Source organism: Galleria mellonella, unplaced genomic scaffold (assembly GCF_026898425.1).
Source record: "Galleria mellonella isolate WM207_F2 unplaced genomic scaffold, CSIRO_AGI_GalMel_v1 utg19, whole genome shotgun sequence".
Taxonomy (NCBI): domain Eukaryota; kingdom Metazoa; phylum Arthropoda; class Insecta; order Lepidoptera; family Pyralidae; genus Galleria; species Galleria mellonella.
Genome location: NW_026442028.1, coordinates 3,580,839 through 3,602,318, shown reverse-complemented (window position 1 = coordinate 3,602,318; position 21,480 = coordinate 3,580,839). Strand labels below are relative to the sequence as shown.

The 21,480-nt window shown below is 36.3% G+C and overlaps 1 protein-coding gene across 2 annotated transcripts in view; it reads left to right on the top strand.

Moving 5' to 3' along the window:
- Positions 1-21,480, top strand: part of LOC113513584 (pre-mRNA-splicing factor ATP-dependent RNA helicase PRP16) — a 154,302-nt gene that overhangs the window by 129,396 nt on the left and 3,426 nt on the right. The window contains exons 1-10 of one of the 2 annotated variants that reach the window (XM_052894107.1): positions 4,304-4,384; positions 6,972-7,151; positions 14,055-14,138; positions 14,690-14,840; positions 14,984-15,081; positions 15,655-15,882; positions 16,374-16,545; positions 17,707-17,848; positions 19,658-19,818; positions 21,133-21,373. In XM_052894107.1, coding sequence (XP_052750067.1) covers positions 7,020-7,151; positions 14,055-14,138; positions 14,690-14,840; positions 14,984-15,081; positions 15,655-15,882; positions 16,374-16,545; positions 17,707-17,848; positions 19,658-19,818; positions 21,133-21,373 — 1,409 coding nt within the window. In that variant the 5' untranslated portion in view covers positions 4,304-4,384; positions 6,972-7,019. Of the gene's footprint in view, positions 1-4,303; positions 4,385-6,971; positions 7,152-14,054; positions 14,139-14,689; positions 14,841-14,983; positions 15,082-15,654; positions 15,883-16,373; positions 16,546-17,706; positions 17,849-19,657; positions 19,819-21,132; positions 21,374-21,480 lie in introns of those variants that run through there. The other variant, XM_052894106.1, reaches the window with a different exon arrangement.

The following is a 21,480-nucleotide window of genomic DNA, read 5'->3' as shown; positions in this document are numbered from 1 at the left end:
ATTTGCCACGCTTGGCAGGCGGGTTAAAAACAGCAGTTAGGCTTTAGAGATAATTTAAGAGGGACGCTGCTGCCCATCCCTCGCCCTCCCTTAGTCGATTCTTACAACACTCACGGGCAAGAAAGGGATAGTTCATTCTATGCCGGGGCTTACACGACGACCCGAGATCTATACGGCGATAGACATGTAGTATAGCAATTTTCATAGTGAATGGTCTTAACTAAAACCAAAATTTGGTGGAAAGGGATTATTAGTAATGGGGTCTAATAGCTTCATTGCTAACAATATACCCTCTCAGGTCGACATCCACGCGATTCCCCCTGCAAACCATCACGGTTAATTCTTGTCGAATTCATCATGATGGGCCAACTGATCTGCATCCATTCTCACCTATCATCTTCCACTGGTACCCCGCCGGTGTATACCAATAGCGCAGGCAAAGATACCATTCCATTTTCAACCATTAAAAAAAATGGCTTGCTGTTAAGGAACTAAGATTAACAAACAAATTGTTAAAATTTGTTTTATAGGGACAGATAGATGTTATCATAGATGATTCGCTGATTTTATCATTTCCACGTCTGCACGTGCTCTATGCAAACAAGGGTATACACTTTAATTCATATATTTTTTTACTACAGACGATAACCAGTCTTCTACGTCACTCGCCCGATAAACGGCCGTAGTTCTATGAACTCCACGTGTTAATTATAAATAGACATATCGAACCCAATGCTGCTCTAGTTAAAAATATTCAGATTCCATTGTGTTACCAATGTCAAGTAGTGATGTGCCAGATGTTCGTATTCGTATCCGTGGATATCCAACAGCGAAAAAAAAGTCAAAGCGTCTACCATGAAATATTTTCCGGAATTTTGAGGTCGAACGAAACTTAAGTTTGATGGTAAATTAAATAATACATACTGTTGAAAAATATTAAATATATTAAAATATCGTTTCTTTAAATTAAACATTATATGAAGCTCTATTTATTAGGCCGATTTCGGTAAGAACGAAAATACGAATGGGTCCGAAGATTCCAAATTTTATTTCACGGTGAACCCTTAATTGCTTAAATTTGAAACGTATTCGACTTCGACCATTGAGCATCAATTTTATACAATACAATTAGTCGCATAATTAGTTGTTTAGATGGTTAGCTAAACTTCAACTACAGGCGAGCGAGTAATTCTAGATCAACGCTGTATTTTGTAAACTTGTACTAATCACTCTCCGTATCCGTCACTCGTATCCCTATTCATTTTTTTGCCGGATCTAGATCGAATCTGTTACATTATCTTTATTTATTTATACTTTATTATACACACGAATGCAACATAAAAATATGATAGAGGTAAGCAAATGTACAAAGGTGAGCTTAACTCTAAAAGAGTTCTCCTCCAGCAAACCCAAAGTGGAAAGGAGCATCAATGTTTTCTCTAATTATGTATTACTTTTAAATATAAATAGCAAAAGGTACTATTAAATTCCTTTAAATATCATTTTTAATTCTTAAAAATCACATATTTGCCATATCTATATTGCTGAATTGATGAGTTATCAAAATAGGAATTTGAAAGTACTAATAAAACTATCTTTATAACGAAATGGAAACTGTCAATTTTGTGATACGCTTATTAAAATTACCTCACAGACACCAACTGATTACAAAAATAGAGATCCGTATCCGTATTCCCGGTTTTAGATCCGGGATATAAGAACGGATCATAAATGGTTTTGATCCGTTCTTATATCCATAATATTTTTAACGATCCAGCGCATCACTAATGTCTCAACCGACACAAGATGCACCCCAGCAGATGTTTCAATGTTACAAACATTTACTCGCTTTGATACTGTATAGCTGTTTAGTTGAACTGTCTTTCGTGTTACTTTCGAATAGAGTTCTAAAAATAAATACACAGTGTTAGCTAATGAATATATTACACAAACAATTTATATGTTTATAAATCACTGTCTTCCAACGCATTCTCAAGATTCTGACGGCATTCCTCTATATTCCTTTCTATGTGGCTAAAGACGAATATAGCTTTATTTGTTAAATTCTTTTTTTAAATATTTTTTTGATAGAAATATTGCTAATAAGGTGTTACATTTTGTAGTGATGTCCATTTATAATTTAGCATAGCATGGCATGATATCGTCTGATTTTATTTTATTGCATGTGAAATTGAATGCCTAGTGCGTTTACGTTATCGACGCAGAAAATTAAATGCATTTCCATACAGTTATATATATTTTGCTCTCCTTTTTCTTATTTTTTTATAGATATCGTAACGATAAAATCGTTTGATGTCCTTGTATGGTACCGTATATTCAAATATGCTGTCCAATTTATTATCTGTGATGTCCTCAGCTTATTTACCATTGTTGGTTACATATAAAAATAAGAATGAAACAAACAACGCATCGGAATTCAGTGATAGATAATCCTTACTAATGTTATAAAAATTGAAAGTGAGTTTGTTTGTTTATCACCTCATATCACCTTAACGGCTTAATCAATCATTACGAAATTTGGTATTCACTTACTATATGGAATGGAGAAGGATGTAGGCTACTTTCAGTCAGTAAACATATCCCGGTCATGCATACATAGTCGCGGGTAAAAGCTTTTTTTTTATACAACAGAATGGCAAAGAAGCTGACGGCCCACCTGATGGAAAGTGGTAACTGTCTATAGACATGAGCAGTACCATGAACATAACAGAGTATACTGTTTTGCCCATGATACCCCCCATGCGTTGCTATTCCTAAGGACTCAGGTGTTATTCCTCCGTACCCAGTAAATTCACGCCATATCCCACCCTTCAAGCCGAAAGCAGCCATGCAAACACAGCTGCTTCACGGTTGAAACACGAATGGGACGGAGGTACCCAAGCAATCGACTTTTGTACAAAGTCTCCCTCTGGTAATAATTGTATGAAACATGAACCGTTATTGATCAGTATAGTTTTAAGCTCACGTGACCGAGGGCTTGGCTAACAAATATGTGATGTGTCACCATCTATTTTTAATACGTACGGATATTCGTATAACGTTACGCTAAATCAAAAATATTTTTGTATTACAAATATATACATAACATGATATTTTTAAAACGCTATAAAATATAGTTCATTTTCAATTTACTTCAAAGGAAAGGCTCTCTAATTCTGTTGTTTTACATATCAATAGACATCGTATTATAAAATGAATCTAAAATTAAAAAAAAAAAAACAATATAACTCCATCAGTTATAAATCGATTTTGATTTTTTTTTTTTTTATTTAAAAGGACTTACAGATTGTTCCAATAGAAATTTTATTAAAATTTGCTCAGTAATTTAATTTTTAAACCAATATAATAGTAATAGGTTTTGTCACGATTAGATTAGAAAGAAGTATATTTTTTTTGGGACACAATCTTCAATTATGTGTATTTACTTTAAAGCCACTCAATAAAAAATGGCTACAATTGTCCACTAAAGCCCATAAATTAAAAAGAAATCACCATTTTCACTAAAGTCGTCACGTTTGTAGTTCACCAAAACCCAAAAATTAAAAAAAGAAATATGTATTTGTTTTTTTTTTTTATTTTGTTGAGGCTTGTAAGTAAAGTATTTTTGTAAGTAAAGTAACTTATAATGTGGATTTGTTTTTTTTTTCTTATATCAATGGCACGAGTGACGTCACCGTCGTTCACTATGACATTGTTTTATCAGCAAATTAACATATCGACAACACGGCGTTTTGCCAACAATATTCGTTCTAAATATGCATTTTATTTGATCTTTTGTTCAAAACTATTAAGGAATACAATTATTTTTTCGTAAAATACGAGTAGATAAAGCAGGTAAAGCTGAATCAGGTCGACCTCTACGCTGTTCCGCTTGGAAACCATCGTGGTTAATTCTAGTTGAATTTGTCACGATGGGCTAACCTGCTTCATCACCTATCATCCCTCACTGGTGCCCCGCCAGCTTATACCGATACCGCAAGCGGGGTTACCAATCCATCATCACCCATTAAAAAATAAGATGACAATTATGTCATAGTGTAGTATTTGAGGGTATCAAGTTACACTATTGAAGGTAACTAAGAAATAAAATGTCATTTAGTCTGTAACCGACCAGTAAACATGTAACAGTAATCTTGCATTTTTATTTCGATATCTCTGGACATACATTACACATAGATAAACCGCTTGTTTGTCTAAAGTGTCTACTCACAGTCAGTTAATATAAATGGACGCTAGCGAGTTTGATTAACATGAACAGTGAGTCATTAGCGGCGTGAAATGTAACGCCTGGCAGGCACCAACATCCTGACTCGGAACTCGTGATCAAGTAGACGTCACTGCTTACATTTCGCGCAAAACTTACGTACGTATACCTACACATATACGTACGAGATACTATTTATAAAGTGTTTTTGCATGCCCCTTTTTAAGCAGCTACAGATTCCAAAAGAAGAAGGTCGCTGTTTGTTTTAAATTTTAGAAGTGAAAACTGTAGGCACGTTGGGCACTTTATAGGATTTTTTTTATACAACTTAGAATGGCAAACAAGCTGACGGTCCACCTGATGGAAAGTGGTAACCGTCGCCTATAGACATGAGCGGTACCATGGACATAACAGAGTATACTGTTTCGCCCATGATACCCCCCATGCGTTGCCATTCCTGACGACTCAGGTGTTATTCCTCTGTACCCAGTAAATTCACGCCATATCCCACCCTTCAAACCGAAACGCAGCCATGCAAACACAACTGCTTCACGATTGAAACACAAATGGAACAGAGGTGCCCAAGCAATCGACTTTTGTACAAAGTCTCCCTCCGCCTGTAGCACCAGGGATATCACGCGCGCTTTGCTGACTCTTAAGAAACATTATTACGCTCTTTTTGAACAACTCTATGCCGTAGTCTCTAGGCAAAACCTCAGCAGGAAGATCATTCCACAACCTGAGCGTTTGCGGAAGGAAGCTCATCTGAAACTGCACTGTACGTGAAAAACCGACTTCAATTATGGCGAAATTTGTTTTGATTTAAAAAACTAAACTACTTAACCTCCTTATATATATATATATATATATATATATATATATATATATATATATATATATATATATATATATATATATATATATATATATATATATATATATATATATATATACTTTAGGCCTTTTTTTATGAAAAGAATGACACAACACCAAGTACAAGGTTTTGTTATAAAAAATCTTATATTGGAAACCGTCCAAAGTTTACTTAAAAACGATTTTTCTTATTTCTGTATATATTTAAATGATTTTTTGCGATCGCCCTTTGTTCGCTATATGCGCATAAATAGCTCAGAAATGTGCCAACGATACAGCAGGTGTAAGTGAATAATTAGCGCTCACTGAATCGCGAAATTGTATGGCGATAGGTAAATCGTTTACCACAGCTATTATTGTAGAATCGTGTCTATTCAATATATATCGTTGTAGCATAAAATGAAATAAGCTGGGTGGAAGTGACACTTGTGACTTTGTGAAGGCAGTAGTACCAACAAAATATTCATTCTGTCTTTCTTCCTTCCTTTGAAGGGTTGTCACAAATTTCGCATTTAATCATAGCACCATTCGCCTTCGACAGGGAATTCGTCCTGACATGTTTGAACCTAAATGCTTGTGTAGCAGGCGTCCATAAGTTACAATGACTGTTTACCATCAGACTGTACGCTTACTTGCCACTTTCATGATATATAAATAAATAGCAAATGATTAAAAACGATATTAAATGATTATCGTAAACGATATGACGCAACGCACACTCTCACCGCGGTGTCTGTCGCATGCAAGCCCTGATTTAATGGGACACTAGTTGGACACGAGCTGTCAACGCGCCAACGTAGTTGTTGAATTCACGGGAGTGTCCGTTCTATTTATTCTAATAGTTATGTAATACACTCGGAGTAATAATATAAGGAATAAACAAGTCTTATAAGAAAACGTTTTAAAAATAAACTGCTGTCACACATAAAGAGTTTAGCATACACTTCATCCAATTAAAAAATCATTTCATGATTGTACTTATCCTATTATCCTATTAATGTTATAAATGCGAAAGTTTGTAAAGACGCATGGATGGGGCTCTTTCGTTAAAATCTACTAAAGAGATTTTCATGAATTTAGTACATGGGTAGGTTATAGCCTAACGTGGCACATAGGATATTTTATGCAGTAATTCACGCGAGCGAAACCGCTGAATACAGCTAGTGTCTGAAAGTTTGTAAACATGTTAAATGCTTGTCTGTTTCTTACACAATCACACGTAAACAGCTAAGCAGATTGAATGAAATTTAATATATAATACGTATGGCTCACGTCCAAACAAACGAAATGGAGTACATACAAATAGCAACTGACAAATTTATTTCGCAGCTTTATTTTTGCATATCCATTTAATAGTTACAATGGCCAAAAACGTAGAGTACAAATAAGACAAAATATAAAGTTTACTCATATATTAATTAAAACTAACAACCCTATAGCTAGCAATGTTAAGTCAAGTCATTAGAGACAATGGGAGTCTGTGGATGCAGGTGGCTAGGGGCCGTTCTTTATGGCAGTCTACAGGGGAGGCCTATATGTAGCAATGAACAGATAATGCCTAAGATGAGATGATTAAAGACAATAATCGCAAAGCTGATGACTTAATGATAGATAGATGGGCAGCAACGTACCTCTTAAAACATCACCAAAGCCTAACTGTGTTTACCAACCCGCACGTCAGCATGGTGGTTTTTAGCAATGCATAATTAACGGTTGATTTAATGACGATGAATAGAATAGAATAGAAACATTTATTGCCAAAAAACATGATGATGATGGCCAAAGGTGAACTTATCTCTAGAAGAGTTAGCAATTATACTGCCTTTCGTAAAAATTTTGCTTTCCAAAACTAAAACCTCTTTATTCCTTCCAGGTGGTGGCCCGTCGGTCGGACTTGAAGCTGATTGTCACATCAGCTACCATGGACTCCAGCAAGTTCTCCACATTCTTCGGGAACGTGCCCACCTTCACGATCCCAGGGCGGACGTTCCCCGTCGAGACATTCTTCGCCAAGAATGTTTGCGAAGACTACGTCGATGGTGCTGTCAAACAAGTAAGTACAAACTATATGTGAAGTGAATTTTAATTAACAAAATCATTGCTAGTATTATTTGTTTCAAGTTGTGAAAAAATACAAAGCTCATCATAAATGGAAACTTCTTGATAGATGCTTGGTACTATATTCTTTTGGACAGAATTTTAAAATGCCGTAGCTTATATACCAAAAATGAAAAAGTATATTGACAAAATTAAACAAAGACAACGAAAACGAAGACAAAAAAATTGTCCTAAGAACCCCACAAGGTATTAAGCGTGAAGTTAGGTAGAACTATGCCGTGTGGTCCCACATCCTTATCCGTCAGAGGCTAAAGAAGCAAGGACAAAGAGAACTTAATGGTCGAGAGATGAGCTGCAGCGTCGCTCTTAAAACATCAATAAAGCCTAACTGCAGTGTCCAACCAACCAGCCAAGCATAGCAACTATTAGCAAAACCTCCAAGACCTATGTTCAGTAATACCGTCGATATAAAGTAAATTGTTAAAAATAATATTAACAGTAACAATAGTACGGAATTGATTGTAGGAAACTGCAAATTATTGACGCAATTGCAAATTGGTAACAAAAACTTGTTTCAAACGCTGCTGCAATTACCTTCCTGTCAAGCATTACAGTATACATTGTTAATACTCTAATTGAGTGATGAGGCCCCCTTGTGGCTGCTAGAGTCCACATACTAAAGGCTTTACCTCTACTATTTTGTATAATAAAATTTTACTAAATTATAATTGTATAAAAATCCTTTATCTTCGTTCACGCTAATGTCCAAAACAGCTCAACCAATTTTAATGGTAAACCAAATATGGTAAATCTATATCGTTTTCTCCAACTTGACGAGGTTGTATAATATTTATCGTGTTAAGAAAAAATACACCCAGTAGAAGTAAAATCAACGTTGTTCAGGACATCTAGTATTATGTATAAAGTTGCACCTTATTGTCTAGTTTTTGTTTCGCAACAGTTTTTTGCTCCGCAAAGAAAAACGGCAGCTACAACCAACAAATCAGATCCTCGAGGGCATTTCGGAATAAACCCTATCGCATTCAAATATAATTGTTACAGTCCATTCAAATTTATATATATTATTTATTGCACTAATACATACAGTAATAACAACAAGTTAATAACAATGTTAGCGAAGGCGAACTTTTAAAAGACACTTATCAACATAAAAACATTTGTGTATAAAGCAAAATCTTGCTTGTTCCAATGTTTGTAGATACGCAATTCCCCATTCCAAATTCAAATACTTTGAATCTAATGTGTCTACGAAATATCTCGTCATTCATCAGTATGTTATGTCATGATTGAAATCGCTTTTTGCGAAACAAAATGTCGTTTTTTTTTTCGTTTATAGCCGTCTTATATAATTAGTCATAATGTGCCACATTATAAATGATTGAGCTGCGACCATTTTATATAATCATAAAATTAATTGAATAGTCTATATTTATTTAACATAATTCGTTAGGCTTATAAAGTAAGAGGGGTTAAAGAACATTGATGTAGAGGAAATCCTAGATTAATATTCTGAATTAAAAGTTACACTTAAAACTGTCTCGAATTAATTCTTTTTTTTTTTCAAAGATATAACTTTGAAAAAAGAAGTATTCGCTGGACAAGGGTCATGCTTCGTGGTCTCAAATACATTGTCATTCATCAGCTAATAACCGTAACAAAATCCGTGTTAGATTATTACAAAACTGTTGGACACGCTTAGCTAATTGATTAAAAACGTCACTGGCTGGTTAGAAATGGGTGCATAATTTGATTGAATGCGCTCTATTTTCAAAAGTCTCTAACTGTACATCTTAGGTTTTTAAACATCAATGGACTTTTGTAATGAATGATAACCCCCCCCTGCGCTATCGGTATACGCTGGCGGGGCACCAATGAGGAATGATAGGTGACGATGAAAGCAGGTCAATTGGCCCATCGTGACGAATTCCACTAGAATTAACCAGATGGGGGAACCACGTGGAGGTCGACCTGATAGGGTGTATTGCTGGTTATGGGTCAGTTAGACTCCATAATTTTTTTTTATTTTGGTGCAACTTAGAATGGCAAACAAGCTGACGATCCACCTGACGGAAAGTGGTAACCGTCGCCTATAGACATGAGCAGTACCATGGACATAACAAAGTATACTGTTTCGCCCATGAAACCCACCATGCGTTGCCATTCCTGTGGACTAAGGTGTTATTCCTCTGTCTCAGTAAATTCACTGCCATATCCCACCTTTCAAACCGAAACACAGCTATGCAAACAACTGCTTCAGGATAGAAACACGAATGGGACAGAGGTACCCAAGCAAACGACTTTTGTACAACTGGTACATACTGGTTTTTCTTTTATCTTTAATCTTCAATTATCATTATGGTCTATTGAAACACTCTAGCTGTTTCATCCGACATTATTTCGTTGTTCTATTTTTATTCTTGCAGCTATTTTATCATAATTATATCGATGAACATAACAGTAAACGAATAATCGCCGTGATGCCGTCTCGATTGCATAGTCTTGCAGTCTGCAAGCCGGTCCGGTGTCAACGACCCCGGGGCTCGACCGCCTTACAGCTAGTGTTGCCTAATAATACATTGAATATCGATTATTAATCGGTTGTTCGACTGATGCAATAAATAAACAAATAATCGATTGTTTGATCGATCTGATATAATCGATTATTAATATATAATCGTTAATTATATAGACGATTTAGTTACGTTTTATATATTAATGTGAATTTATTACAATTTAAAAAACTGATTTTCAATACCTGAATAGTTTTGTTTATTTTATTTATTGTTGGTCGATTTAAATGATTGATAGATGATTAGAATGATTTATTTTAACTAGTTTTTGATATAATCAATTCGTTTTTATCCGGGACTATATTTCTTTTTTATTTATTTATTTATACTTTTGCACACATTACAATATGTCTACAGGGCGGACTTTTTGCCTGATGGCATTCTGTACCAGTCAACAGTAAATGGCGGTACATAGATTTAAAAAAAAAATGTAAATTAAATAATTATGTTGATTATATATGTATGTTGATTGATTGAACTACGTGTACTTGTGCTAAAATCCATTACCATTATTTGAACGGTTAAGATACCAAAAAACAACGAAAGTACTTATTAATAAGAATTCTAACAATAATATTGGTCGATATTAGTTTATTTATGATCTATATAAATTTCATAATTCTTCATATCTAAATAATCGATTCAGTTGATATATTAATAATCGATTACAAGGCAACTGTATACAGCTGTATTCTCAATACAAGAATGCGCGGATTTCGTTTCGTAACTAACTCAATTACCAGTACGTATCGATATCTTAAACATGATCTATTGAGCTGAGGTTTGTCAAGTGGTTTTATTAATAGATTCTTGTTAATCAATTTTTTTTAAACTTGTTACATGTTAAGTTCGTATTTTTTTTTTTTTATATCACCGAGGTAGCAAACAAGCATACGGCGCACTGATGATAAGCAGTTGCTACGGTAACTGCTTGATAGGTTACTACCTATGTAGGCCTGCAATACCAGGGGCATTACGCCCACGTTGCCGACCTTAAGAAACATTTTTACAAGGGGTAAAAATGCTCCATGCTGTAGTCTTTTACTAAAATTTCGTCAGGAAGCTAATTCCTTAACCTAAATGTTCGTGGGAGGTAACATCTCTGAAACCGAGCTGTACTCGACCATCCAGGCTCTAAGGTATAAGAGTGAACTCCCTATCAAATACGAACTGTACGATGGTAGAATGTAGCCGTGGGCATCATAATGAACAATTCCTCTGAGCACAGTCCGTTGCACAAATGATAGGTGCATGCAGAAATGTGATGCATGTAAAACTTTGTTTAAATGTATGAGTATCACTAATTTTTCTGACAAATTAGTTCATTATTTATGGGCACATTTATGTTCACAAATAAAAATGGCGCCGTCGATTTCTATAATAACGCTATATGGAACTAACAACGAAGTAAACCTTATCGCATTAAAATCGCATAAAAAAGCCACAAAAAATACATAAACACGTACATATATATATACAATTCTGTATTCTAAATTCAAATATATATATATATATATATACACGCACGCACGAATATCGTCGTTCGTTGTTTATGTTTTGTGGGAATTAGTCGTTTTTTTTTTCTGCAGAACAAAATTACTCATAATTTTTTTTTCCACATTTTCGAGATATCTGTATATTTTACATTTATATAATATTACATTAATATAAAAATCGGATCTATTTATTCAACACAATGTTAATTTACATTACTTCCATTAGCAACAAGACTTATTTGAATTACAATGTAGGCGTGTCTGTATGTTCACACTCCACGCTAATTTAATTGCACCAACTATTCAAGCATTGACCCCGGACGGGCCTCACAATCTACTCCTATACTATACACTAGCTTTACCCGTGACTTTGTCCCTCTTACTGGCCTATATACAAGCTGTGGCCGCCACTTCATTCGCGTAACCGGGATATTTTGATTCATCATCATCATCTATCAGTCGTTAATTGTCCATAGTTGAACATAGACTAGGCCAAGGGGGCTTTGCCAGTAGTGGTCACGATTGGCAGACGGGTTAGTCACCGCAATTAAGCTTTAGTGATAAACATCACATGAACACTGGGGCTTATCCCTCGACCATTTTGTTCCTGTATTCGCCACTTACATCATCTACAGGAAAGAAAGAGGTGGCCCATTCTATGCCGGGACCACACGGAGCAGCAATAATTGCCAAAATTTAAATAATGTATCCCTATATATAAGGACCTATCTTTTCAAAATTTCTGTTTCTAAAAAGAAGATCACAGTTATTATAATGCTAGAAGGCAAGAATCAATAATGCCACAGTGTAAAAAATGACAATGCCTTTCACATCTGGACATATTAATTGGGCAACTGATAGGAAAGATTTCTTTAGATTATAGTATGACTTCGATATTATGAAGCCGCGTAATAATCCACCAACTATGTAAACTAAGGCTCTCTCCGCTGCGTTATCTCAAGGAAAACAGTGGAAAACACAATTTTACGCTCGAAGTTCCACAATTCCGTTACATAATATTGTAATAGTATTAAATAATAATATTATATGATTATAGCCTATTACCTAACAGCTGTCACCGCTTGGAGATCCTAGCGATTAACATTAATTTATATTGATCTATTAATATTTAATTAATAATTAATTGAGCATAATGTTTGTAACCTCCATGCGACAGTGATGTTTTATAAAAAGCGATTACAACGATGATTTATTTTACCGAGTAAAAACACTTTGTAGCGTTGAGGTTCAGTGGCAATGAACCTGTTTGTTTGTACCAAGTTGTAATCAATCAAGTTGGAGTCAATACACCCATGTGTTGATCATCATTTTTGTACGCGCATTGGATAGTCTTAATGACAATTTGGAGTCAGGATTGTGTAGATTGTCTATGATAACACCAAATATCAAATAATACCATGTAGCTCCAAAATCCAAAGAATTAAAAATGTGTGAGTAAAATTATTTACAAGGTTTCGACCAAGGAGTACATACTCCTTTGGCCTGATCGCTACTGAAGACGTTTCCTCACAAACACAAACAGAGCACTACGCCTGTATATGTTCACACACATTGAGGTAAAAAGTTGGAGCGATGTACCATGTTAACATAGAAAATCTATGCCCAAGATATAATCTAATGCGTGACCAGATTACCATTAGACCTCATAAACGGATATAAAAAAAATGTAGAGATATTTTTAATCTCTTATTATAGCCTATTCAAGGTTAACAATAACAATAACTCAATAATAAAGACTCTTAGGCAACTCTTTTTAAATTGCTTGTTGAGAATCTAATTCGAAAATAATTTCAGCAACAAAAAAATGTTTTTAACAAAGCATTCGACATTGCTCGTCACAAAAAACTGCAATAAGAAACTAATTTTATTTAACTCTTTGGCTGGCCAATGTTAGAGTAATTTTATATAATAAACATTTTCCTTTTAAAACCAAAACGTTTAAGTTTATAACGTTCAATAGTTGCTGATATATTGTGTTTCCTCAAGGACGCATTTTAGGTCCCGTGCTGTTTACGTGACGAAGGCTTTTACCTACGTCGTAACTATTATCATAATCTGTGCCTTTACTATCGTCAACCATTTATGGACCATTTTAAACACAACAACTTGTTTATAGTGTCGCTTTATCTACAATTTGCAGTTTGTATGTTTCATTACAATGTCAACGTAGCTATTAACAATGACTATCAATAAGGACTTATTTTTATTAGAACATCATGATAATGATGTCCTATTACATCTTATAGATACCACAAATATCCCTATAGTTATTGTAATTAACACCGAATAAAATTTCCCCATTATTAATTGATTTTGAAGCGATGATAGATCATTTAAACGGTACCAGTAGTGTTTCTGTGCTTCTATACAGTCTTTCCATTGATTATAATTATGAGCATTGCATCTCCTGACTGAAACAGTATACGCGGTATCGTGTAAATCTCAATAATTATGCTTCTATAAAGAAGTTTGAGTAAATATTTTCCATTCCTCTCTGACTATCCGTAGGTAATTGTTCACTAGAACGCTTTTGGCAGAATGGATCACTCCACATACACAGAATTCGTTGAATATATTAGAATTCAACATGACAGTGAGCAATATTTACCCCCTCTTGGATTTACTAAAAATAATAAATCATTTATTTGTTTAAACATGTGTCCAAGTCCTCCGTACTCTACAAAGCCATGCCAATACATAATTTTTAAAACTCGCTTTAAGATTTATGTTTTAACATTGTCAACATTGTTTTTCTTTTTTATTTATTGATCTTTGCAATATATTTCACAGGCTCTTCAGATTCATTTGCAGCCAGACGAAGGCGATATTTTAATATTCATGCCGGGACAAGAAGACATTGAGGTCACGTGCGAGGTAATATTGTTGTTCCACTACTAATCATTATTGGCTTGCCTTTTCCCATTTATTTGGGGTCGGCACTATTTATTATTTTACTACTAGGACACTAATAATGTTTATTTTAATTAACTGTACACCATTAATGCAACACTGGGCGTGTCTCTTTTCTTTTAATATAAATAGGATGTATCTTATTACTGTATTGGGGGAATGTTCAAGTATTACGTGACGCATATATAGAAGATTTTTGACCCTTCCTCACACTGTGACGCGCCGTAACATTTTTCTCTAATCCCTAAACGTTACGTAACAGCCACGTTACCATTTTAATCTAAAAATCACAACACTGACCAATATTGACAACGAAAATAAAATAAAAATGACATAGAATACAGTCGAGAAAAAGGGTTGCCAACATGGAAGTTATAATTCCCTAATTTTTTAAAAACAGTTACGTAAACGCGTTTATTCCAACCCTATCGTAACGTTTTAAAGGACTCCATATATAATGTTAACATTTTACAAAACCTCTTTCTGGTGGTAATTGAACTGTTCCATTATCTCAGGTGCTAACAGAAAGACTGGGAGACCTGGACAGCGCTCCGCCACTCACGGTCCTGCCCATATACTCGCAGTTACCAGCTGATTTACAAGCGAAGATCTTCCAGCGTGCGCCGCCCGGTCAAAGAAAGTGCATCGTCGCAACCAATATTGCTGGTATTGTATTTTTTATGACACTTCAAAACATCTTAGACGTTAAATATCAAGATAAGCCTATATTTAAGTATTTATATAAAAATAAATACGACAGTATTATCGATGCAAACAGCTTTTATACAATATCTCCTTCTAATTTTCAGAGACATCGTTAACTGTCGACGGAATAATGTACGTGATCGACTGTGGTTACTGTAAACTAAAGGTTTACAACCCAAGGATCGGCATGGACGCTCTGCAGGTAAACAGGATTTGAATTCAACCAACAAGCAACAATTCAATCAACAAGCTTGTGAACACGCTTGCCATTTAAAAATCAAAGTAAAAATCAATACCGTCCTGCTGATAGGCACAAATTTCTCGCAATTAGCGAAGAATATAGCCTACTATCATGGACGTACCCAATATTTGGTCCAGGGGTGGAGGCAGTCACAATTTTGTAGGCTAGATCCCCCGGGTATTATTTTTCATACACACTACATGAAGATACCTAAACATAATATAAAGTATATCTAGTGTGGAGGGGAAACACCCGCAGGAGATTCTGTATTTAAGTCAGTAGTAAAATAAATAAGCATAATGTTGTAAATCATACAATTTCCGGGGCAGGGGGCAACTACCCTTCGCTGCCTTCGCCCCTCCTCCGCGATCCCGTACACCCTTACCCGAACACGCTGGGCAGGTGCTTCGTATAAAGGGATGTACTGCGTTTGTAACCTTAAGTCTTACGATATCTTGGAGTTGAGAAGAAGTAACATAGTGTTACCATGTAAAGGACCAAACTACTAAATACAGCTATTATTCTACATGACAGATATATCCAGTAAGTCAAGCGAATGCTAGACAACGCGCAGGGCGAGCTGGACGGACGGGACCAGGCAAGGCCTTCTGCCTCTACACGCAGAGGCAATACCAGCATGAACTATTAGCATCCACAGTACCAGAGATACAGCGCACCAACCTGGCCAACACTGTGCTTCTCCTAAAGTCTCTAGGCGTGGAAGACCTGCTAGCATTTCACTTCATGGACCCACCTCCTCAGGTCTGTACATACAAACGTATGCCTGGACAATATGCTTCTTCTGTTATTTTTGGCTTTAAAAATCTAGTTTAAGTTTATAAATGACAGTTTTGGGAAACATTGTACAAAAGTCGTTTGCTTGGATACCTCTGTCCCATTCGTGTTTGTCGTGAAACAGTTGTGTTTACATGGCTGTGTTTCGGTTTGAAGGATGAGATATGGCAGTGAATTTACAGGGTACAGAGAAATAACACCTAAGTCCTCAAGAATGGCAACGCATGGGGAGGTATTATGGACGAAACAGTATACTGTGTTCTGTCCATGGTACTGCTATGGCTCATGTGTATAGGTAACGGTTACCGCTTTCCATCAGGGGGGCCGTCAGTTTATTTGCCATTCTAAGTTCCATAAAATAAAAAAGTTAACATTTTTCATTTAGCGTTGTTTACCACTACCCTAAAACTACTCGGTATGTGTAAAAGGTAGTGACAATAAAACTCCTTTTCATCCAGGATACCATCCTGAACTCGATGTACCAGCTGTGGATCTTAGGCGCGCTGGACGGCACGGGTGCCCTCACCCCGCTTGGTCGGCAGATGGCGGAGTTCCCACTCGACCCGCCCCAGTGTCACATGCTCATCGTCTCCGCCGAGATGGGGTGCAGTGCTGAAGTGCTCATCATTGGTAAGTGTTCCATCTATTCTCTAGAAAAATCCTCATTAACCATTTAATGGTAATCGTATGCAGGAATTCCAAGTAGCTTAACGATTTATGGACAGAGCTATGTAAATGGGTGATAATGGAATATTAACCCCGCCCGCGCTATCGGTATACACTGGCGGGGCATTAGTGAAGGGTGATCGATGAAAACAAAAACAGGGCTGTTAGCCCATCATGATGAATTTATCAGGAATTAACCATGATAGTTTCCCAGGGGAACCGCGTGGAGGTCGACCTGGTTAGGTATATTGCTAGCAATGGGATTCTTAGTCTCCTTTACTAATAATCCCTTTCCCCCCAGAAAGGACTATGTTAACGGGTGATATTGGAATGCTAACCCCGTCTGCGCTATCGGTATACGCTGGCGGAGCACCAGTGAGGGATGATAGGAGACGATGAAAGCAAGCCAGTTAGCCCATCGTGACGAATTCTACTAGAATTAACCACGATGATTTCTAGTAGGAACCGCATAGAAGTCGACCTGATAGGGTGTATTGCTAGCAATAGGTCAATTAGACCCTATAACTAACAATCCCTTCCCCCGAGAGAGGGCTATGTTTGGACTTTCAAGAGTATGAAAATAGTGTCTAAGACAGAAAAATAAAGAAGTAACTGTGTTGGTATAAGCATGTTATATAAATGAAAATAGTGTTCTTAGAAAAGTATGAAAGTGGATGTATGAATCATATAAGGGTAAGAGAGGACCTATAGAGAAATGAGGACCTATGAGGAGGTATGGAAGCAAATATCTATGAAGGTAAGTTAATATCAAAGTTATTGCAAACAGAGATAAATGGAAGAGGAAAGAAAACATGTTGGGATAAGAACAGGAAGAAGTTGGTACCAAAGGTTGTCTGTAAGAGATTGCCCTAGCGATAAGACCGCCTTTTCTACCTTTATGTGTATATTTCAATCTGTATTAATGTTACTGTATTTCACTTGAATTATTCACTTGTCGTTGTATATTTTTTTATTATGGTGCAATAAAGAGTTAAATAATAAATAATAAAAAATGTATTTTATTTTTCTGGTCTGATCTTAAGTTTTAATATGTTCAAGTTGTTAAGCAAGCACATTGAGTGTATTTATAAATAAATATTAATATTTATCGAAAAATGTTTGCAGTGTCGATGCTGTCGGTACCATCTGTGTTCTACCGCCCCCAAGGTCGGGAGGAGGAGGCGGACTCGGTCAAGGAGAAGTTCCAAGTGCCTGAGTCGGACCACCTCACACTGCTGCATTTGTATAACCAATGGAAGTCCAACAAGTTAGTATGAGTTGTCTCTTATATCGATGTATAAATGTATAATCATAAATGTGTCAATATTTGGCATTATAGTTTATTTCTGGTTCACATACGACAATATTTGAATGAATATCAAGATGTAAGGGTTTCTAGACATTAGTTTCCAGAGGGAGACTTTGTACAAAAGTCGATTGCTTGGGTACCTCTGTCCCATTCGTGTTTCAACCGTGAAGCAGTTGTGTTTGCATGGCTGTATTTCGGTTTGAAGGGTAGGATATGGCGTGAATTTACTAGGTACAGAGGAATAACACCTGAGTCCTCAGGAATGGGGGGTATCATGGGTGGAACAGTATACTCTGTTATGTCCATAGTACTGCTCATGTCTATAGGCGACGGTTACCACTTTTCATCAGGTGGGCCGTCAGCTTGTTTGCCATTCTAAGTAGTATAAAAAAAAGTATTAAATTTAAATAAGTATTTGTAATAGATTTCCTTTTTTCCATCACCATTGCTATCAGCTGTTTACTATCCACCTTTGAACATAGGCCTCCCTTTTTTTATTATCACAGTATATTCTGTGAATTTTTATAATGCTTTTCATGTCTATAAATGACCACTGTTTACTAGATCACCTAGGGGGGTAGGGGGGGGGGGCGAGTCTAAACTGATCGAAAAAGAGCTCACGTAATTAATGGATACCCCCATAGTCCATCAAATTTAAAATCAAAATAATCTTTATTCTAAAATTTCATCCTTTAAATCGTCATCTGTTATGGTTCTAATGCTGGGTTCAGAATGTTGTTACCTTTCACCATAGTGCCGCTCGCCATCGGCAGAAAATCCATTCTCAACCCCTTAAAACCGGGGGGAAAGGGATTGTTAGTAATGGATACTGAGAATCCTATTGCTAGCAATATACCCAACCAGGACGACCTCCTCGCGGTTCCCCCTGGAAACTATCATGGTTAATTCCTGATGAATTAATTCATCATGATGGGCTAACTGGCCTGTTTTCATTCTCATCTATCACCCTTCACTGGTGCTCCGCCAGCGTATCCCGTTAGCGTAGGCGGGGTTACCATACCATTTTTACCCATCAAAAAAACCCCTTAAAACCAGAATGACCGCGCACAGTACAATTTTAGATCAGCTTCCTCCCGCAAACGCTCAGATTATGGAATGATATTTCTGCTGAAGCGTTCCCTAGGGACTACAGCATGAGGTTCTTAAAATAGAACGTATTAAGATTTCTTAAGGGTAGGTAAACCCTGGTGACATCACTGATGTTACAGGCGTCTATAGGTTACGCTAACCCCATTTACAATCAGACGGGCCGTATGTTTGTTTGTGACAATATTAGTATAAACAAAAATGTACTTAAAAGAAACTGCGAGTAACTTAACAGTTATGGGGGAAAGGGATTGTTAGTAATGGAGACTGATAATCCCATTGCTAGCAATATACTCAACCAGGTCGACCTCCTCGCGGTTCCCCCTGGAAACTATCATGGTTAGTTCCTAATGAATTCATCATGATGGGCTAACTGGCCTGTTTTCATTCTCATCTATCACCCTTCACTGGTGCTCCGCCAACGTATCCCATTAGCGTAAGCGGGGTTACCATACCATTTTCACCCATCCTAAAAAAAAAAACAGTTACTCTTTTAAATCTCAATGAATCATATTTATATTTATTTAAATGTAATATGTCTAAAATGAAATTGTCATTTAAAAGCCAGTGCATGATCAACTAACACCATGCACGTTTATCAACTTGTCAATGTTGCCATTCTAAATATTATGAAAAAATTAACTAAAATTAATATTGTAGATACTCAAGCCAGTGGTGTACAGAGCACTTCGTGCACGGTAAGGCGATGCGGAAGGTCCGCGAGGTGCGGCAACAGTTGCGCGACATCATGCAACAGCAGCGACTGCCGCTCGTGTCGTGCGGCACGCAGTGGGACACTGTACGCAAGTGCATCTGCTCAGGTAAATAAATTATTTATTTATAATAATAATAATATATATTTATTAGCGCAACACATGTGATGTTATAATTATATTTAAGAGTGCACATGTCTTGCTAAAGTCATATAGCATGCAAATACAGTTTCTTATTATCAATCATTGTAAAACATAAATGTTTTTGTTAATACCAAATGTCAAAAACGTCTCCCAAGGAAACCTTTTATGTCATAAAAATTCTGTTCCTTTAACCAGTTACATATTATCTTTTTTCAAATAATATTTAAGTAAACTTTATTAACCAAAATGAAATATGGTACAAAAGGCGGACTTAATGCTTGGAACATTCTCTACCAGTCAACCTTTGGGATGAACAGTGAATCACGAACTTCAATATAGGAATAGGTAAAAAAATAACAGCTAGTAATATATACCTATATGAAATAAATAGTAGGTATATATTCGTTTATATATGTAATTTTTGTATGTTATGTTATGTATCAGTAATTACTAGTACCGCATTCGAGTACTCTGACACTTGCCTATGGTTGACTGGGAGAGAATGCTTTTAGCATTAAGTCCGCCATGTACACATATTTGTACTAATGAATAAATAAATAAATATACACATAAATAACATAAAATGATAATTATAGTATACAAACATATATATAAAATATGGTGACTAGCTACTATTGTTTTAATGAGTTCATAAGGTGAGCATAGATTTTTCTTCTAAACATGAATTTATTTGGGATACCTTCAGATTCCAGAGTTGTGAAGCTTGGATAGTGAAAGAGTCCGACAAAAATATGGGTAAACTATTGACGTATGTATGTATGTATATCACACTACGTACTGACAGAGTGGCAATACAATCATAAAAACATTAAAATTTCTTGTAATTATTTATATTTATAATAAGTTTACTGTTGTAATCTTTTGGAGGAAACAATAAAGAGTATCTATCTATCTATGTAGAAAATTGAAATCGACCCTTTTTTGTGAAACACAATCTTAAATTTACACGCCAATATATGTTTTTTTTTAATGCGTGAAAATAGAATGGTAACCCCGCCTGCGCTAACGGGCTACGCTGGCGGAGCACCAGTGAAGGGTGATAGATGAGAATGTAAACAGGCCAGTTAGCCCATCATGATGAATTCACAAGTAACTAACCATGATAGTTTCCAGGGGGAACCGCGAGGAGGTCGACCTGGTTGGGTATATAGCTAGCTATGGGATTCTCAGTCTCCATTACTAACAATCCCTTTCCCCCCGGCAATATATGGTTACCCATAAAAAAAAGTAACCTAAATCACAACTTAATTTTAACAGCCTACTTCCAACAAGCGGCTCGTCTCAAAGGCATCGGTGAATATGTAAACTGCCGTACGGGCATGCCTTGCCACTTGCACCCCACGTCGGCGCTGTTCGGCCTCGGCTCCTCCCCCGACTACGTGGTGTACCACGAGCTGATGATGACCACCAAGGAGTACATGCACTGCGTGACAGCAGTGGACGGACGCTGGCTCGCTGAGTTGGGGCCTATGTTCTTCTCTCTAAAGGAGACTGGCAAGTACGTGATCTCTCTTAATTTATTTATTTTTGTCGATTTTTTTTTGTACTACTGAGGTGGAAAACAAGCATACGGCGCGCCTGATGATAAGCGATTACCATACCCTA